Raw genomic sequence first — 20,272 nt, 5'->3', positions numbered from 1 at the left:
ATCAGCACAATGAAAAGGACACCTGTCAACGTCAATTGGGAGGTGACTGAATATTTTGTGGCACTGTCAACCTGGACCACAGTAAAACTGCAATGTGGAAGATAACAGGATAGCACCACATTATTTCCTAAATATGGTAACCATGGAAGTCAAAGATCTGTTGGAAGTGTCAAAATAACTAAGAAATAAGACACTTGAAGCACATCAGCCGACAGAGTGGTCTCATGCTGGTTCACCAACTATAGGAAACAATTCCAAAACAAGAGAACTCAAAAACTAATGACAGCCTTTTCTGCAACAGAAGTAGTCTACTGTCTCTTGATTTTATACATTGAGGAACTGCCATTATTGCTGATGCACACTGTCTACAAATAAAGAAACTGTGGTAACAATTCAAAACTGGATTTGAGCTCTTCCATGCCAGATTTTACATGGCTGAGGAAATGTGGCAACTCTCATAATACACTGATTGAAAATAAAATGGAAGCACCCACAAGACATGGTCCAATGACAATATAACTTCATTTAATACATGCCATCAGTGGATATATAAATGATTAGAGCTGCAATTCTCTGTGACAGGTAGAGCAGCCACAAGAGTACATTATTGTCGTTTGTGTTTAGTTTGTTGCCTGGCTTGGTAGGGTATAGAACAGCATCAGATGTTGAGTGATCACTGAAGAGCATGGAGATGTAGCACACTTGTGAGAGAGAGCATTATCAGTGCCTGACAAAATTTTGAGAGTGTTCTCATTGTGTGTCTCAATTTGATCACCTGGGTCGATTTGTGTAATATTCAAATTTGTGAGGTATCACAGTGACAGTGGCCTGATGTCAGACTGCAAGCATACGTAATGGTGGGCATAGTCGTCATCAGGGTTCCAGTTGACCATATCTGACCACCACAAGGAAGGATCACTATATTGTGCACCAAGCAAATCAAAAGCTTTTCACATCTGTGCCTGTAATTCAAGAACAAGTAATGGACTCTGTGCAACATTCTGTCTCATCCCACACTGTTGGTCAGAGACTAGCAGCAGCCAAACTAGGGAATTACCTTTGAAAGCATAAGCTACTGTTAACACCACAACATGAAAAGCTGCATTTGGAATGCTTCTGTGCCAGGGAAGTGTGCACTGCCGATGAATTCCATCGGACTGTGGTCAGTGATGAATTGCAGTTCTGTACTACTGCAGAAGGTGATCATCACTGAGCATGGTGACCACTTGGAATGGGGCCCAATTCTTCCAATGTTTTGAAGAGGCACAGAGTCGTTACACCTGGCGTCGTGGTGTGGGGAGCCAATGAGGTATGACTTGAGGTCACAGCTAGCAGTGACTGAGGGAACTCTGACGACACAAAAGTATATAAAGACATCCTGCATCCTCATGTGTTTCCCCTAATATGATAGTACCAAGGGCCATTTTTCAACAGGAGAACACTTGTCCACACAACATGGCTCAATGAACATTGTACATGATACTGTACACTCATGGCCAGCAAGATCCCAATTCATACCCTTTAGAACATGAGAGAGACCAACTGACATCAATGCCATCCCAGTTCCAGTATCTAGGATATTAAAGACCACGAAGAGAGAGAATGGTTTTGTAACACTCTTGCCAACCAAGCCAGAGATCATACAGATTAGTGAGCAAATACTGCCAATCACTTTAATCACTGAAATTAATCATTGCAATATCATCATATACTCTTCTCAGACTGAAGTTTCATTTTTGTTTCTTCCTCTCCTGGGCACTTTACCACAATCTCCTCCTCAATGATCAATTGCCAGACAAATAAAAAGTCTTAAGATGGTCTCAGTCTTCATGTTTTGACACTCACAGAACTTTCTGAATTACTCTCCTGTATGCATATGTATGCCTTCTTGCACTCATTCAAAGCACTTGGTAAGGTCTTCACAAGGCAGGCATCTTCTAGGAAGTTCTTTAACCAAAGAAACTCAAATCAACGCTTGCAGACCCCGTCTCCATTCTGACAAACATGTAGATAGTGAATAAAGCTTGATCAAAACTGTAAAGTGGTTGGCTATTTCTCCTCAATGCCTTTACTGAATCTACAGACACAAATCCCTCTTCCCCTTATCCCCAACAATGGTAGTGCAAAGAATGTGCACATCATTCATTTACTGCATACCCCGTTTTTTATTTTGCTACGTGGGTCTCTTCTGCGGAGCCTGGAAGGCACAGCCAATAATTCATTTCAAGAGTAAATTGGTACAGGCATACCTCATTACTAATCATTATATTAAACACTGCTTTTTACCACTTGGAACAATTTTTCTACCTTCTGCAGACAGAATTCAACATGCTGATTTTTTTCTGTGCAGCACAGACAATGGAGTAGACAGAAATGAATCTATCAGAAGCATTAGAAATTCAGCATTACAGGAGACTGCTGAGGACTTGATATATTAATCAAGTAAATAATAAGGATATATAGCAATAAGTCAAGGGAGTATATTTAATAAAGAACATAAATACTTAATTAACACAGTTATTCACACATCATTACAAGACTCATTGTTGAAAACTGTAGTTTAAGTGTTGATGAAAGGAAAGAATCACAGCAGTATTGCTACCTACAAATACTGAAGGCAGATTGTTGAGGATGATGGATGCAGCAGTTACGCAGAAATGAAGAATATAGCTGCAGGTAACAGGCCTAAACAACTACATCAAACCAACCTTACTGCTGACAACTAAAACAATAGAATTTATCTTAGGAGTTATACAGTGTAGTAGCTTGGTATACAATGGGTATCATTTGACTGTGCGTCTTTATTATCGGAGAGTTCTCATGTATGAACTTATAAAACACAAGCAACGTGATATTAAAGGTGCACTAAATTAGTTGAAAGGTGCAGCAATGATGGTCTTACTACGCATATACCATATTATATGGACTAAAAGATGTTATGGGCTATAAGACATCTTAATTTTTGAGCAATTTTTCTAACATTTTTACCATTTATATTATTAGATTGCAAGGCCAGACTAAAACAACTCTCAGTTCATAAAACCAAGCTGATCTTTAATATCCATGAAAACATCATCTGAACTTTCTTCTTCCTCCTCTTCCCATACAAGGTTGTCTTCACTTCTCCGAGAGCTTTATTTATGCAACACTTCCTGAAAGACTTAACAATAACGTCTTATCTCACTCTAGACCATGACTGTTTTATCCACTGACACACTTCTTTGATTGTACGTAATTTTAAAGCTCCCATCAGTGTGAATTCATGTTGCATTTCACCCATTTGTTCCATTCCTCTCTCATACACACTTTAAATGGTTTATTTATTGAGGCATCGAGAGGTTGCAATTGTGAAGTAAGTCTTCCCAGAATAACAGCAATCTCTGTACTTCCCTCTCTCAATTTATCTTTCACACGATTTTTCAAATTACTACTAAACTGATCTGGCACAAGACAAAAACTCTTCTTCAATAAAGACCTTCCCTTCTCTCTCACACTCTGTTAATCCACAGTTTCATATCACTCTCATCCATCCAACCTTCTCATGTACATGAGCAACAACTGGCAGTTTTTCAGAAGGTTTTGGCATTGTTTCATGCTTGAAAATGATCACTGGGTGCCATCAACACAGCATGAAAGGACAACAGTGTAGTGCATTTTTTCATGTCCACCTGTTTTTATAGTTACAGTTTTAGCATCTTTCACGGCAACAGTTCCGTTACACCGCACAAAAAATGTCAAGAGGCGTTTCGTCCATATTCGCAATTTGGCTTAGTTCGACACTGGTTTTCCTTCGATATTGAATAATAAAGCAATGGAAAGACAATATTTTCTCTTCATACTCTTGTGGCATTTTCTGGGAAATTTTGGTTTTCTTTCGCATGCTAAGCCCGTGACACATCATAAACCTGTAGCACCAGCCAATTCCACCCTCAAAGTCTGTCAAGTTCCACTGTACCACTAGTTTACGAGTGTGTATTTGAATCATTTGTGTATTAATTACAACGCCATTTCGATGGTGTCCTTGAATCCGCTTCAATACGTCATCTCCTAGTTTGAATCTTTTGCACTCAGTCCTTTATTTGCACATTTCGTCTTTCTCACTTTTTTCAGTTCTTCTTTACTAGGCCAACAATTGCGAATGTTTTTTTTTTTTTCTGTTGGTGAAGGCCCAAAATGCTGCTCAGTTTGTGTTTAATGTTTCAAACAGATTTTCATTCAGACCTACATAAAATAGTAAAAATCATCAAATGAAAATGTTTCAATTTCACTGCCATTTCTGTCTAATTACAACATGCACAGAGAAACAATTGAAAGGCTAGTGGTCCATCCAGGTGACAACATACTCTTCCTGTATAAGCTATAATTTTCATTTTATAGACCACATCATATGAATACCTTTTATTTTTTCCACTATGAAACTAGCTACCAACAAAAATAATGTACTGTTACTGATAACACAAAGAACTTTCAATTAAAGTTCACTAGCACCGTAGACTGCAATGAAGCACCACAGGCTATACATTGTTCTGCATTGCGATGGAGGGAGACAGTGTCAGCAAGCTTGTGAATCCCCACATATTTGTCGCATTGGTGCACTGCTACTGCCAGTTGGATCCAATGCTGCCAAATTTAGATAGGTCATTTGAGGACCAGCAGGAATTTTAAATCAAACACTGGACACTTATATATTAGTATCAAGTATAAGATACACCTGAATTTGAGGCAATTTGTGAAAAAAAAAAAAAAAGTGCATCTTATAGTCCATAAATACGGTACACTACACTGACAATCTCCCTGACCTGGATCTCTCCTAACCTGTTGCCCATTCCTTTGTCTAACCTTTTCCATTATATCTTCTGTCCACCCCCCCCTCTCTCTCTCTCTCTCTCTCTCTCTCTCTCTCTCTCTCTCTCTCCCCCTCCCGCCCCCTTTCATCCCTCTCCCTTTTTCTCTCCATCCTCATCTCAGCCTTCCTCTCATTCTCCCCTTCTCTCCATCACTCTATACTTAAAGGCTCTACCCTCTGGAAACAAATGAAGTAGTGCTTGAAGGAAATATAAAATTGAAAGATTTTCAAAGCGAAGCAAGTACGAAAGTACTACTGAAAAAGTGATCCAAGGTAACTTGGTGCAGACAATTCTTTACAAAAGGATACTGAGAGTGTTATCCTTCTCTAACATACAATTTTGTTTCAGACCACTACTTCCTTGATAAATATTACAAGCAAAGCCGCCATAGAAGGGAAATCAGAAAAAAACTGTAGAAAACAATTGGCAAGAATAAAGTAAAATAATACAATAGTATTGGAAGAAGAAGACCAAGGCAAAATCAGACACCAAGGAAAGAAGAAAAATAAAGCTTGGATGAGGACTTACTCCACAAAAGGAAGAAACTTATGAGAAAGAATAGAAAAAGCAGTGGCCAAGAAGATAGAAAAAAATGAATAAAAGTATATTTCCATCAAGTTGTGGAGCACTAATGTCACACAGTAACCTGACATTAATACAAGAATTGAACAACCAAATAAATCTCCCGTAAAATAATTTTTTCATTCACAAATAAAACAACAGTTGTGTTTCAACATATCTAAATGGCATCCTTTCCATAATATGTGCTTATTCAGTAGTGTTGCTTGACAGTCTTTGTGGAGCTTGTCATTTTAGGGGACAAGTAATGACAGGTTGAAACTGTGCATCAGCTGTTCAACTGAACTTGGTGATGAACTACATAATACATTATCAGCACACACATATCAAGCTAATACCTTCCAAAACCCTAAGCAGTGATCACTTTCTTTTAGTGGTGAGGCTGTGTAAAAAGGAAAAGGGGGCAGAACAACAGAAAAGAATGATAAGAATGTTGAAATTGAAAGAAGCAAAAAGTAAATAATTTCAGAAAATATTAAAGAATGACACACTGTGGAATGCAATGCAGTCAGTAGACAAAGAGAAAGAAAGATCCAAAAGAATTATGGTGGAAACAGGACAAAAATTGTGTGAAAACCATTAAAAAGAAAAAGTGGAAAGAAACACCCTGGTGAAAATGTAGAGTAAGGAAGTAGGTTGCAAAGAAAAATAAAGCTTTCCATATATGATTTCAGGACAGATCAGAAGCAACACAAAAAAAAACCACACAGCATGGCAAAGAGACTGACGAACAGTGAGAGGAGTACAAAGGTCCTCTATGGAATAGGTTATGCCTAAGAAGAGAGACCTGATGGAAAGTATCAGGACGATCAATAATGAATGAAAGGAAGTTGAGAAGATACAAAAATCAAGGAGATATGGAAGGGATACGTTGAAGAGTTACTAAACACCAATGGAAATATGGAAGAGGAAAGTCGTGAATCAAGGAATGTAGAGGATGTCATGCTGGACATAATTTGAACAGAAATGGAGAAATGACAGAGACAATCAAAGGATGAAATGCACCTGCACTGAATGAGAAAGTACGGAGATGATGGAGCACAGTGGGTGCATCATTTCATGAGAACAGCATAGAAAGAAAAAGAGGACATGTGAACACTAGAAAAGGGAATCATAGTGCCAATTTTTAAGAGGGGTTTGCAGGAAACTTCATCAGAATTATAAAGGAATAATTCTCATGCTGCCAAAGTATTTAAGAACATTCTGTAAAACGCAGTACACAAGGTGGTAGGAGGAGGACAGAGACAGACACAATATTGGTTTATACCAGAAAGGTCAACCGCAGATCCAATTTTTAATGTAAGGCAGTATTAAGACACACACAACAAATGTGGTAAGAATATAATAATGGTGTTACTGGACATTGAGAAAGCATATGGCAGCGTGAAGAAAGCATCATCATTACAGAAGCAGAAAATGGGAATTTGAAGTTTGACTATGAGAATGAAAAAAATGTATCAAGGAAATGAGTTGTGTAAAAGTAACAGAAGAGAGACTGGTTTGAAGAGAAAAATGGGCTCAAGCAAGTGACTGCACTATCCTCCCTAATCTTCATCAGCATTGCGGAAAGATAATGATGGGCAGTAGCATAAATAGGATATGAAAATAAGAATGGCAAGGGGAAATGTAGAAAAAGAGCTACAAAAAAGTTTAAATGTGTGGGAGGAAGTGGCGGGTCAGTACGGACCAAAATTTGTTGTGAAGAAGTGCGAAATGACAGTGACAGGACTAAGAGGAAAGTAGCAATCGATTTAACTATTAGAGGACAAGTACTAAAATAGTGAAAATGTCAAGTACCTGGAAAGCATAATAGAAGATAGCAAGAGGAATGATAAGAAGGAAAGGGCATGGGGTAGTCAACCACGTAGATTTCTGCACTGTGTCCGAAGCCTGGTGTGGAGCAGGGATGTACTGCCAAAACATAAGTGCTGTATTGATGTATTATGTTCCAATACTAATGCATGCGTCAGAAATGTGGGTAATGAAGTAAGGCAAAAGAGCAGCATACAGGCTTATGAGATGAAATTTCAAAGAAGCAGAACGGGGTTTACTGGAATGGATAGAGTAAGAAATGAGAAGACCTAGAAGAATACTAAGAGACAGGATCATTGGAGAGAAGGAGCGTGTCATGAAGAGAGAACGGTGGTGTGAGGCCAGAATAGATGGTGATGCTTATGTTCTTAAAAGATCCAGCATGTGTCTGAAAACTGTTAGTGGTACACTCAGGTAGTGCGTCCTGGTACATTTCACTGTTTATGAACCTCACAAGTCACGGTCTATTACATGAGCACTTGTCCTTTGCAGTTTACACACACACACACACGCACGCACACACAGAGAGAGAGAGAGAGAGAGAGAGAGAGAGAGAGAGAGAGAGAGAGAGAGAGAGAGGGGGGGGGGGGGGGGGGTGTTTCACCACCTTCCACATGTAGAGGTGCTGAAAGTACAATATAGAGGGATTTTGTAATGTGTCTGGAGACATTTTGTACTATTTGGTTCTTTCAGTTATTTCGTAAGTGAAGAACATAACTGAGCAAGAGTAAAATCTCTATATCAAGAAGAATTAATTTATTTCATAATGTTAAGTACTAAGTGATATATTTTACATGTCCTAACAAAAACAATCAATTATTGACAAAATTATTTAATTGGATAGACTTCTTGTAATAGGCAAGATTTCAGAGCCAGTGGCTCCTTCTTCAGGTAGAAGGAAGAGAGGTGAAGGAAAAGGACTGGAGAGGTCTTGAAAAATGGGTAGATTTTGGGAAAGTCACCCAGAACTGCGGGTACTTACTGTACAGGAAGAGAAGGATAGACTTTTCCTTTCCTTCTCATCCCATATGTTAGGTCTACCCCTTTTCCTAGACCTCTCCAGTCTTCTCCTTCACCCCTCTTCCTTCTGCTTGAAGAAGGAGCCACTGGTTCCAAAAGCTTACCAATTACAAGCGTCTTTTATGTGTGTTCTGCCACTGCTTGGCGAGTACATTTTTTTTATCCACCTAATTAAATAATTTGATGTAAATAAAATAGAAAGAAACTTCCACATGGGAAAAATATATTAAAAACAAAGATTCCAAGACTTACCAAGCGGGAAAGCGCCGGTAGATAGGCACAATGAATAAAACACACAAACACACACACAGAATTTCGAGCTTTCGCAACCGGCGGCTGCTTCGTCAGGAAAGAGGGAAGGAAAAGGAAAGATGAAAGGATGTGGGTTTTAAGGGAGAGGGTAAGGAGTCATTCCAATCCTGGGAGCGGAATGACTTACCTTAGGGGGAAAAAAGGATAGGTATATACTCGCGCATGCACGCATGCACGCGCACGCGCACACACACACACACACACACACACACACACACACACACAGATATCCATCCATACATACATACACAGACACAAGCAGACATATTTAAAGGCAAAGAGTAAGGGCAGAGATGTAAGTCGAGGCGGAAGTGTGGAGGCAAAGATGTTGTTGAAAGACAGGTGAGGTATGAGTGGCGGCAACTTGAAATTAGCGGAGATTGAGGCCTGGTGGATAACGAGAAGAGAGGATATATTGAAGGGCAAGTTCCCATCTCCGGAGTTCGGATAGGTTGGTGTTGGTAGGAAGTATCCAGATAATTCGGACGGTGTAACACTGTGCCAAGATATGCTGGCCGTGCACCAAGGCATGTTTAGCCACAGGGTGATCCTCATTACCAACAAACTCAGTCTGCCTGTGTCCATTCATGCGAATGGACAGTTTGTTGCTGGTCATTCCCACATAGAAAGCGTCACAGTGTAGGCAGGTCAGTTGGTAAATCACATGGGTGCTTTCACACGTGGCTCTGCCTTTGATCGTGTACACCTTCCGGGTTACAGGACTGGAGTAGGTGGTGGTGGGAGGGTGCATAGGACAGGTTTTACACCGGGTGCGGTTGCAAGGGGAGGAGCCAGAGGGTAGGGAAGGTGGTTTGGGGATTTCATAGGGATGAACCAAGAGGTTACGAAGGTTAGGTGGACGGCAGAAAGACACACTTGGTGGAGTGGGGAGGATTTCATGAAGGATGGATCTCATTTCGGGGCAGGATTTTAGGAAGTCGTATCCCTGCTGGAGAGCCACATTCAGAGTCTGATCCAGTCCCGGGAAGTATCCTGTCACAACTTGGGCACTTTTGGGGTGGTTCTGTGAGAGGTTCTGGGTTTGAGGGGATGAGGAAGTGGCTCTGGTTATCTGCTTCTGTACCAGGTCGGGAGGGTAGTTGCGGGACGCGAAAGCTGTTTTCAGGTTGTTGGTGTAATGGTCCAGGAATTCAGGACTGGAGCAGATTCGTTTGCCACGAAGGCCTAGGCTGTAGGGAAGAGACCGTTTGATATGGAATGGGTGGCAGCTGTCATAATGGAGGTACTGTTGCTTGTTGGTGGGTTTGATGTGGACGGATGTGTGAAGCTGCCCATTGGACAGATGGAGGTCAACGTCAAGGAAAGTGGCATGGGATTTGGAGTAGGACCAGGTGAATCTGATGGAACCAAAGGAGTTGAGGTTGGAGAGGAAATTCTGGAGTTGTTCTTCACTGTGAGTCCAGATCATGAAGATGTCATCAATAAATCTGTACCAAACTTTGGGTTGGCAGGCTTGGGTAATCAAGAAGGCTTCCTCTAAGCGACCCATAAATAGGTTGGCATACGAGGGGGCCATCCTGGTACCCATGGCTGTTCCCTTTAATTGTTGGTATGTCTGGCCTTCAAAAGTGAAGAAGTTGTGGGTCAGGATGAAGCTGGCTAAGGTGACGAGGAAAGAGGTTTTAGGTAGGGTGGCAGGTGATCGGTGTGAAAGGAAGTGCTCCATTGCAGCGAGGCCCTGGACGTGCGGGATATTTGTGTATAGGGAAGTAGGGGGGTCTAAGGTTCTGAGGATTCCTTAAAGCTCCGCCTGGACATCAGGAATTAAATAATTTTACATGTACTGTATGAGTAAACAGCCAATAAAGATACTGAGTGGTAAATGCAAAAATCATGCCTAACAGTAATCTCTTGGCTGTCTAATGACACACGAAGGAGACAAGTGTCACAACATTTGCTATATCTACAGACAGTGGACAGAATACTACAACAAATTTCTGGTACTTAGAAAAAAAGACAATTCAGCATTTACTTTTATTCGTTCTGTAAAAAATTATAATTGATACTAACACAGTTGTAGATGGTCACAAGTTATATGTAGGATTATTTAGTTGCTGTAACTGATATCTGCTCATTCGAGCGAATGCTGACTTTTTTTAATCGAGTAGACTGCTCCATACCATCTTTAAACTCCTTTATACATAGACGATGGCAAATAACTTGTACGTGCAAGTGAGGAGTTATTGTCTTCTCTCAGTTGTTCATATAGAATAATTAGCTTGACTCTGATTGATGTAAAATAACTAGCCTGATTCTGACTTGCGGATGCAGTTCACACAATTTCACTTAGATGGCATTTAACCTTCACTAATTAAACTGTACAGAAAACAGATATGTGTTTACACTGCTTGTCTTACAATCATCAAATTCAATTGTAAATTAAAGTAATGGACTGGAAGGCTAGCAAGCGGTGACAAATACATGCTGGCTTATACTTTGCATCCCCCCCCTCTGTGTGTGTGTGTGTGTGTATGGGAGGGAGGGAGGGAGGGAGGGGAGATGGATGAGGGGGGCACACTTCCACGCACTCTGATACAATTAACGAATATGAAAGTGCTTATAATACTCTGCAACTGAACAAAGTGAGGAAAGAAGGGCAAGCTGTAAAAATAATGCAAACATACCTGTTAGAATGTGTACAGACTAGGATGTGTGTACCCGACTGCAAAAGTAAATGCTTGATGGCTTGTGCTAAAGTGTAAGTCTTCCCAGTGCCAAAGGGCCCTGAAAAAGAATGATTTCAGAAATACTTCCAAAGACAAAGCAACAAATTTTGTATTAAGCTTTTCGCTGCCAAAGACATGCTCTCCACACTCTATGCTGAAGCTGGCTTCAGTTACAGCTGTACTGCTTGCCAAATGCTGGTTCCCGTTCTGAGAAATGGCGTTCTAGCTGTTACAAAGTACTTATCATCCGATTTTAAGCCTATTACTAGCACAAAAGTTTGATTTTTGCACATTTTATAGTTTGACATCTTTGCTTGATAAATGGTTCAAATGGCTTTGAGCACTATGGGACTTAACATCAGGGGTCATCAGTCCCCTAGAACCACTTAAACCTACTTAACCTAAGAACATCACACACATCCATACCCGAGGCAGGATTCGAACCTGCGACCGTAGCAATCGCACGGTTCCGGGCTGAAGCGCCTACAACCGCTCGGCCACCGCAGCCGGCTTTGCTTGTTTTATAAATGACTCAATTACTTTTCATTATACATCACAGTTACTGTACTACATCAAATTACATAAAACACAGTGCAAAATTTTTAAGATTCTGCAGAGGTAAACATGCATTGTGTAAACGTTTCAAACGGTTGATTATAGCTCGTACATTGCAGTGAATGAAATGTAGATACGATATCGAAATTTTATTTAAAATTGATAGCACATCAGTATCCCATTTCGCTCGAGTTATTGGGTTTTATATCAATAGATGGCTGTTGCACATCACAAATTGAACAGCTATCAAACATTACATCTCAAACAATTCACTATCATTTGTAGAAAACCTCTATTTGATATTTTGATGTGTTCACAACGAGGTAATAGAATCTATCTCCTCTGGTTCAAAGACTATGTAAGGCTAGCCAGTACCGATTTTGTCTTGCGCTGGCTGGGTATATAGCACATGTCCGAGGCAAGCAGTGAGGCGGATGGAACTGAGTGACCAGGAGGCGCAACTGTCGTGCGCTGTGGCTGGAGCACAGTGTGTGAGAGAGGCGAGTGACAGCTGGACTGCCTTGGTGTTAACACCGGACGTTTATCTGCTCTCCGGCCCTCAGACGTTGGTTATGGGGCTCTGTTTCCATCTGCTGGAGTTTCGGTCTTACCAATAATCATTCTAGTGGGCATCATTCCAACGACAACTGTGGTTATCACAAAAATTACGCAGGCTCATTCGTCATATAAAAACGTTCTCAGTTCAGATTCAGATTATGATACCGGTGCTGCTCATTACTTGGCGTCAATTAATATTCGACTAAGGCAGGACATGCTAATTTGTTGTGAAAGAGGCATTTTGGTTTTCGTATGTGTATATCAGTGAATGTTCTTATCAGTTAAAGAGAGATGTGTAAATGTTAAGGTTTTTTACTCATAATTAAGTTGCGGGGTTGTTTTCTTAATTGTATGGCCACTATTTTATTGTGTTTTATTTGCATGTTAAAGACTGCAACGTATGTATAAGGCCATGGGTAGAAATATTTCTAATAGCAGATTTATGTGTGTTCTAGAAGGCTTTCTTGTTCTGGTGTCAATGTTTAAGTACCTTGGCCCAGCGAAGTACGCAGGTGGTGTGGGTCCGTTCGGAGAGCAATAAGGGCGTGTGTGCAGAGCAGGACTGTAAAATTCTAAACTATATTTTCTTCCTGTAATTTAGCGCTCTTATTGAGCTATAATTGTCTGAGTAGCTTATGCTTAAAATGTGTGGTAATTAAGCTTGCAGAAATTTTGCTTTGTTCAAGGTTTGCTAAGATAATGTTGAATGTTCAATAATTTCATTAATTGGGTAAATATTTTTTATAATGCAATTATGCTTGTGTCTTTTTAATGTTGAGTTTTTTTAGTGTATTTTATTTAAGGGAAAGGTAAACTTTAGCCTGGTTGTGAGGAGAGTTTCTTTCCGAGTTCACTTTGAAAGCCTTCTTAAATTTTTGGTGTTACTGAAATGGTTTAAAGAGAACTTGATAGTGATCGTATTTATTTCAAAATTTGTTTGCTAAAAAGTAAAGAGTGTAATGAATGTAAATTGTACAGCATATTTTTTTGAGTACCAAGGAATGTGAACATGTGCTGAGGAACTACACAATAATAATATTTATTATATGTGCAAACTTGGGCCTAGTCCTTCCTTAATCAAAAGTGAGAGACTGTCCTAAAGTTTTTAAGTCATCACTACAGATAGGATGCAATGAGGCATATACACTCCTGGAAATTGAAATAAGAACACCGTGAATTCATTGTCCCAAGAAGGGGAAACTTTATTGACACATTCCTGGGGTCAGATACATCACATGATCACACTGACAGAATCACAGGCACATAGACACAGGCAACAGAGTGCCATTTCCACCTGGCGCCTCAGTTGGACCAGCGTTCGTGCTGGACGTGCAGACCGCGTGAAACGACGCTTCATCCAATCCCAAACATGCTCAATGGGGGACAGATCCGGAGATCTTGCTGGCCAGGGTAGTTGACTTACACCTTCTAGAGCACGTTGGGTGGCACGGGATACATGCGGACGTGCATTGTCCTGTTGGAACAGCAAGTTCCCTTGCCGGTCTAGGAATGGTAGAACGATAGGTTCGATGACGGTTTGGATGTACCGTGCACTATTCAGTGTCCCCTCGACGATCACCAGAGGTGTACGGCCAGTGTAGGAGATCGCTCCCCACACCATGATGCCGGGTGTTGGCCCTGTGTGCCTCGGTCGTATGCAGTCCTGATTGTGGTGCTCACCTGCACGGCGCCAAACACGCATACGACCATCATTGGCACCAAGGCAGAAGCGACTCTCATCGCTGAAGACGACACGTCTCCATTCGTCCCTCCATTCACGCCTGTCGCGACACCACTGGAGGCGGGCTGCACGATGTTGGGGCGTGAGCGGAAGACGGCCTAACGGTGTGCGGGACCGTAGCCCAGCTTCATGGAGACGGTTGCGAATGGTCCTCGCCGATACCCCAGGAGCAACAGTGTCCCTAATTTGCTGGGAAGTGGCGGTGCGGTCCCCTACGGCACTGCGTAGGATCCTATGGTCTTGGCGTGCATCTGTGCGTCGCTGCTGTCCGGTCCCAGGTCGACGGGCACGTGCACCTTCCGCCGACCACTGGCGACAACATCGATGTACTGTGGAGACCTCACGCCCCACGTGTTGAGCAATTCGGGGGTACGTCCAACCGGCCTCCCGCATGCCCACTATACGCCCTCGCTCAAAGTCGTCAACTGCACATACGGTTCACGTCCACGCTGTCGCGGCATGCTACCAGTGTTAAAGACTGCGATGGAGCTCCGTATGCCACTGCAAACTGGCTGACACTGACGGCGGCGGTGCACAAATGCTGCGCAGCTAGCGCCATTCGACGGCCAACAGCGCGGTTCCTGGTGTGTCCGCTGTGCCGTGCATGTGATCATTGCTTGTACAGCCCTCTCGCAGTGTCCGGAGCAAGTATGGTGAGTCTGACACACTGGTGTCAATGTGTTCTTTTTTCCATTTCCAGGAGTGTATGTTGCATGCTAAATACTCTGAACTCTTTTCTTCATTGAGATATGGAAATAAATCGTCTGCAGCAGCGAGAAGTCAGCAACTAAGGATGTACACAGATGCCATATCACTGCAGGAGAACCCAAGCAGCAAACATACACACATTCACCCCATTTGGGAAACAGTGTAGAGGACCCACTTTTAATATGGGCCTTAAGCGGGGTTATCAAACACAAATCAAAAGGTGAAGATTACACATTTTCACATTTTTGTATACCACATAGTTGCGCATTTCACATGCTTCATGATGAACTTTATATCTTCTTGTCAATTTCTGCAGCTATCACTACTGGGAGACATTTTTTGAGAGAGTCAACGGAATATTATATCATATATGAACATATTTCTCTCATAACACTATATTAACTGATTTATTACAACTCAAGTTCAGCAATGAAAATCATTATCTGCATCAAAACTGAAGAGCTGGTAGCTATTTTTACCTATTGTCTTTCATCAGACTATAAAACCATGTCAAGAATGAATGCATTTGTAAAATGTCACACATTTACTTACCTATGATGAGAATTGGTGGCAGTGCGTAGGTGACTGGTGTTGTGATGGCAACAATAGCTTCCTTTTGCTTCAAGTTCAGTTTTGGGTCAAGAATATCACTCCATTGCCTAAGGAACGGAAAAAAATTACACTCTCAAATATTAGGCATACATAAGCATAAAAGTGATGACTTTATCCCATTATCCCAGTTTTTGCAACTGTTAATTCCTTCCTGACAGAGGAAATTGGAATAGAATCAGGAATTTAGGGAAAGGAGTCACTGAGACTGTAAAATGGGGGCCCACCTGTAGTGAAGGCAAGGATAGCATTTTACACATTTCTTCAATGAACAGCACAACAAATTGAACTGTTCATATCACATTTAATACGTTTTTATTTATGAGTAATGTTATATCCACATGCTATAACCACATAATCTTTATTTTGCCCCTCTTCTGGGCAGAAAAAACCATTTTTCTCATTTCAATGTTTTTGATGGAATACACATAAAATTTTCTTTTGTAAAAATTTAGGGCTGCAACATCGTTTAAAATTTTTAATTATGTCACAAAAAACCCAATATTTTGTTTTTAGGTAATCTTTTGGGCTGTACTATTATATGAAGTACAGGTTAATGAAATCTAAAACTTCCAGGAGAGAGGGTTGGGTGTGGGGGTGGGGAATATGAGTGAGAATTTTTAAAAGGGAACAATCAAAACTATGAATCAACTCACACCGAGACATACTTATCAATGTTATTTTAAAAGGCTTTGTTAGTTTTGATTATTGCATTAAATGCTCGATAAAATAACAGTAATGACCAAAAAACGAAAGGCTGCCAGAGAAAGAAAACAAAATCCACCAAGTATGAACATTAGCTACAAGTCTTGTAACTAAGGTAGAGGAAAACAGTGCAAGATGCTTTCGTCAGTTCAAAAAAGGTCACAAACACTCAGACATCGCTGATTTCAGCTGCACTTTGAGGTCCTCAAATGCCAAACAAGGCTCAGTTCATGAGTTTCAGTGAGCAAGGGTGCCCTTGGGTGGATGAGCCTAAAGCAAAGACTGTAAGTAAGCTGTCAGTCTCAGTTAACTTCATGCACTAAAGAGGACTTGCAAAGCCTGCCTGGATGTACCTCTACACAGGGTTCCAACATGCATTTGTCCACCTGTACCTATGTCTCTGTCACTTACACTGTGACTAGTACTTCAATCTAAAGAATTAGTTAGAAAAATAGAATCTGGCACTTCAATGGTTTGTGGTCTGCAGTGGCATGCACTACTGTGCCCAGTTTTCAACTAATAATATTATGAAAAGAATAGGTGCTACTCACAATGTAGTGGAGATGCTTAGTTGCAGGTTGGCACAACAAAATAAATGTCAGATAGGGAGCTTCCAGCCAACAAGGCCTTTGTCAAAAATAAACAACAACAACACACACACACACACACACACACACACACACACACACACACACACGACCACGGTCTCTGTCATGTATCAGTCACATGTGTGAGTTGAGTGCACACGTGTGTGTGTGTGTGTGTGTGTGTAATTTCAACAAAGACTTTGTTGGCTGAAAACTCACTCTTTGATAGTCTTTTTGCTGTGCACAACTGTGACTCAGCATCTTCTCTATATGGTGCGTAGCAACTATCATTTTCATAGTACTGTTACATTCCATCCTGGATTTTCCATTGTTCAGTTCTCAACTAAGTTACAGGCCAGGACAGCCATTTATTCTGGTAAGTGATTGGAGAATCTAGTAAACCTCAACTACATTTTTGTAAAAAAGCATCTGTGTTCTTCCGCACGTTCCTTGCTAACACATGAAAAAGCAATAAATGAAGCAGACTAGTACGCCAATCCTAAATGTCTGAGTGTGTGCTTCTAAATGTAGTTAGGTTACAACACACATTGGGTTATGACGTAACCAGTAATAATGACTGTGTCATCTTTTGTAAATTATAGTCAGTGAAAGTAACTAATTCCAATACTTATGTTGGAGTTTTAGTCACTGAATATTCAAAGGAACAGAAATGAAGATCCGAAAATTTAATCATATAGCCTGGGAAATTATGTCCCATACACTGGATATGCAAAGGCTCCCTACAGCAAAATCTTTCATTTTCTAAATATTTCACTATTTGAAATAATGTTTCTTACTTCATAGTATCTACATGTGAACTTGTCACTAAAAGAATAAAAGAACAAGTTACCATCAACATGATTTTTCTTGCTATTTCAAAATCAGATCCCAAGTATTAAAAAAAATACATTCTTATTACTTTCCATGTTATTGCAAAATTACACCACTACATCACATCAAGAGTGGAAAAGATACCAAATAGCCATTGCCTTTGAATCTTTTGTTAATGTACTAAAACCTCTGCTGTAACTCAGAAGAGTAGGGTGGGATCGGAATGGGGAGGTGGGGTGGAGTGTGGCTGGCAGCATGACATGTTGTTGTTGTTGTTGTTGTTGTTGTTGTGGTCTTCAGTCCTGAGACTGGTTTGATGCAGCTCTCCATGCTACTCTGCCCTGTCCAAGCTTCTTCATTTCCCAGTACCTACTGCAACCTACATCCTTCTGAATCTGCTTAGTGTATTCATCTCTTGGTCTCCCTCTACGATTTTTACCCTCCACGCTGCCCTCCAATGCTAAAATTTTGATCCCTTGATGCCTCAAAACATGTCCTACCAACCGATCCCTTCTTCTAGTCAAGTTGTGCCACAAACTTCTCTTCTCCCCAATCCTATTCAATACCTCCTCATTAGTTATGTGATCTATCCACCTTATCTTCAGCATTCTTCTGTAGCACCACATTTCGAAAGCTTCTATTCTCTTCTTGTCCAAACTAGTTATCGTCCATGTTTCACTTCCATACATGGCTACACTCCATACAAATACTTTCAGAAATGACTTCCTGATACATAAATCTATACTCAATGTTAACAAATTTCTCTTCTTCAGAAACGCTTTCCTTGCCATTGCCAGTCTACATTTTATATCCTATCTACTTCAACCATCATCAGTTACTATACTTCCTAAATAGCAAAACTCCTTTACTACTTTAAGTGTCTCATTTCCTAATCTAATCCCCTCAGCATCACCCGATTTAATTTGACTACATTCCATTATCCTCGTTTTGCTTTTGTTGATATTCATCTTATATCCTTCTTTCAAGACACTGTCCATTTCGTTCAACTGCTCTTCCAGGTCCTTTGCTGTATGTGACAGAATTACAATGTCATCGGCGAAGCTCAAAGTTTTTACTTCTTCTCCATGAATTTTAATACCTACTCAAAATTTTTCTTTTATTTCCTTTACTGCTTGCTCAATATACAGATTGAATAACATCGGGGAGAGGCTACAACCCTGTCTCACTCCTTTCCCATCTACTGCTTTTCTTTCATGCCCCTCGACTCTTATGACTGCCATCTGGTTTCTGTACAAATTGTAAATAGCCTTTCGCTCCCTGTACTTTACCCCTGCCACCTCCAGAATTTGAAAGAGAATATTCCAGTCAACATTGTCAAAAGCTTTCTCCAAGTCTACAAACACTAGAAATGTAGGTTTCCCTTTTCTTAATCTTTCTCCTAAGATAAGTCGTAAGGTCAGTATTGCCTCACGTGTTCCAAAATTTCTACGGAATCCAAACTGATCCTCCCTGAGGTCCGCATCTACCAGTTTTTCCATTCATCTGTAAAGAATTCGCGTTAGTATTTTGCAGCTGTGACTTAATAAACTGATAGTTCGGTAATTTTCACATCTGTCAGCACCTGCTTGTTTTGGGATTGGAATTATTATATTCTTCTTGAAGTCTGAGCGTATTTCGCCTGTCTCATATGTCTTGCTCACCAGATGGTAGAGTTTTGTCATGACTGGCTCTCCCAAGGTCGTCAGTAGTTCTAAAGGAATGTTGTTTACTCCCGGGGCCTTGTTTCGACTCAGGTCTTTCTGTGCTCTGTCAAACTCTTCACGCAGTATCTTATTTCCCATTTCGACTTCATCTACTTCCCCTTCCATTTCCATAATATTGTCCTCAAGTACATCGCCCTTGTATAAACCCTCTATATACTCCTTCCACCTTTCTGCCTTCCCTTCTTTGCTTAGAACTGGGTTGCCATCTGGGCTCTTGATATTCATAGAAGTGGTTCTCTTCTCTCCAAAGGTCTCTCTAATTTTCCTGTAGGCAGTATCTATATTACCCCTAGTGAGATAAGCCTCTATATCCTTACATTTGTCCTCTAGCCATCCCTGCTTAGCCATTTTGCACTTCCTGTCGATCTCATTTTTGAAACGTTTGTATTCCTTTTTGCCTGCTTCATTTACTGCATTTTTATATTTTCTCCTTTCATCAATTAAATTCAATATTTCTTCTGTTACCCAAGGACTTCTAGCAGCCCTCGTCTTTTTACCTACTTTATCCTCTGCTGCCTTCACTACTTCATCCCTCAGAGCTACCCATTCTTCTTCTACTGTGTTTCTTTCCCCCATTCCTGTCTATTGTTCCCTTATGCTCTCCTTGAAACTCTGTACAACCTCTGGTTCTTTCAGCTTGTCCAGATCCCATGTCCTTAAATTCCCACCTTTTTGCAGTTTCTTCAGTTTTAATCTACAGGTCATAACCAATAGATATCTGATACCTATTAGTATCTCCAGGATTCTTCCATGTATACAACCTTCTTTTATGATTCTTGAACCAAGTGTTAGCTATGATTAAGTTATCTCTGTGCAAAATTCTAACAGACGGCTCCCTCTTTCATTTCTTAGCCCCAATCCATATTCACCCACTATGTTTCCTTCTCTCCCTTTTCCTACTGACGAATTCCAGTCACCCATTACTATTAAATTTTCGTCTCCCAGCATGACATAATCATTTTCAAATCATGAGCAACACTTCCTATACTAATTTTGT

At 40.7% G+C, this 20,272-nt stretch overlaps 1 protein-coding gene across 2 annotated transcripts in view; it reads right to left on the bottom strand.

Annotated features, from left to right (window-relative positions):
* LOC126353845 (probable helicase with zinc finger domain) overlaps positions 1 to 20,272 on the bottom strand; it is a 159,893-nt gene that overhangs the window by 81,285 nt on the left and 58,336 nt on the right. For both annotated transcript variants that reach the window (XM_050002991.1, XM_050002992.1), the window contains 2 exons: positions 15,372 to 15,478; positions 11,216 to 11,315 (listed from right to left, as the gene is read on the bottom strand). In XM_050002991.1, the coding sequence (XP_049858948.1) occupies positions 11,216 to 11,315; positions 15,372 to 15,478 (207 nt within the window). The remainder of the gene's footprint in view (positions 1 to 11,215; positions 11,316 to 15,371; positions 15,479 to 20,272) is intronic.

This window comes from Schistocerca gregaria, chromosome 3, assembly GCF_023897955.1.
Source record: "Schistocerca gregaria isolate iqSchGreg1 chromosome 3, iqSchGreg1.2, whole genome shotgun sequence".
NCBI lineage: Eukaryota > Metazoa > Arthropoda > Insecta > Orthoptera > Acrididae > Schistocerca > Schistocerca gregaria.
Note: the sequence above shows the minus strand (reverse complement) of the source record. Positions and strands in the feature narration are given on the sequence as shown.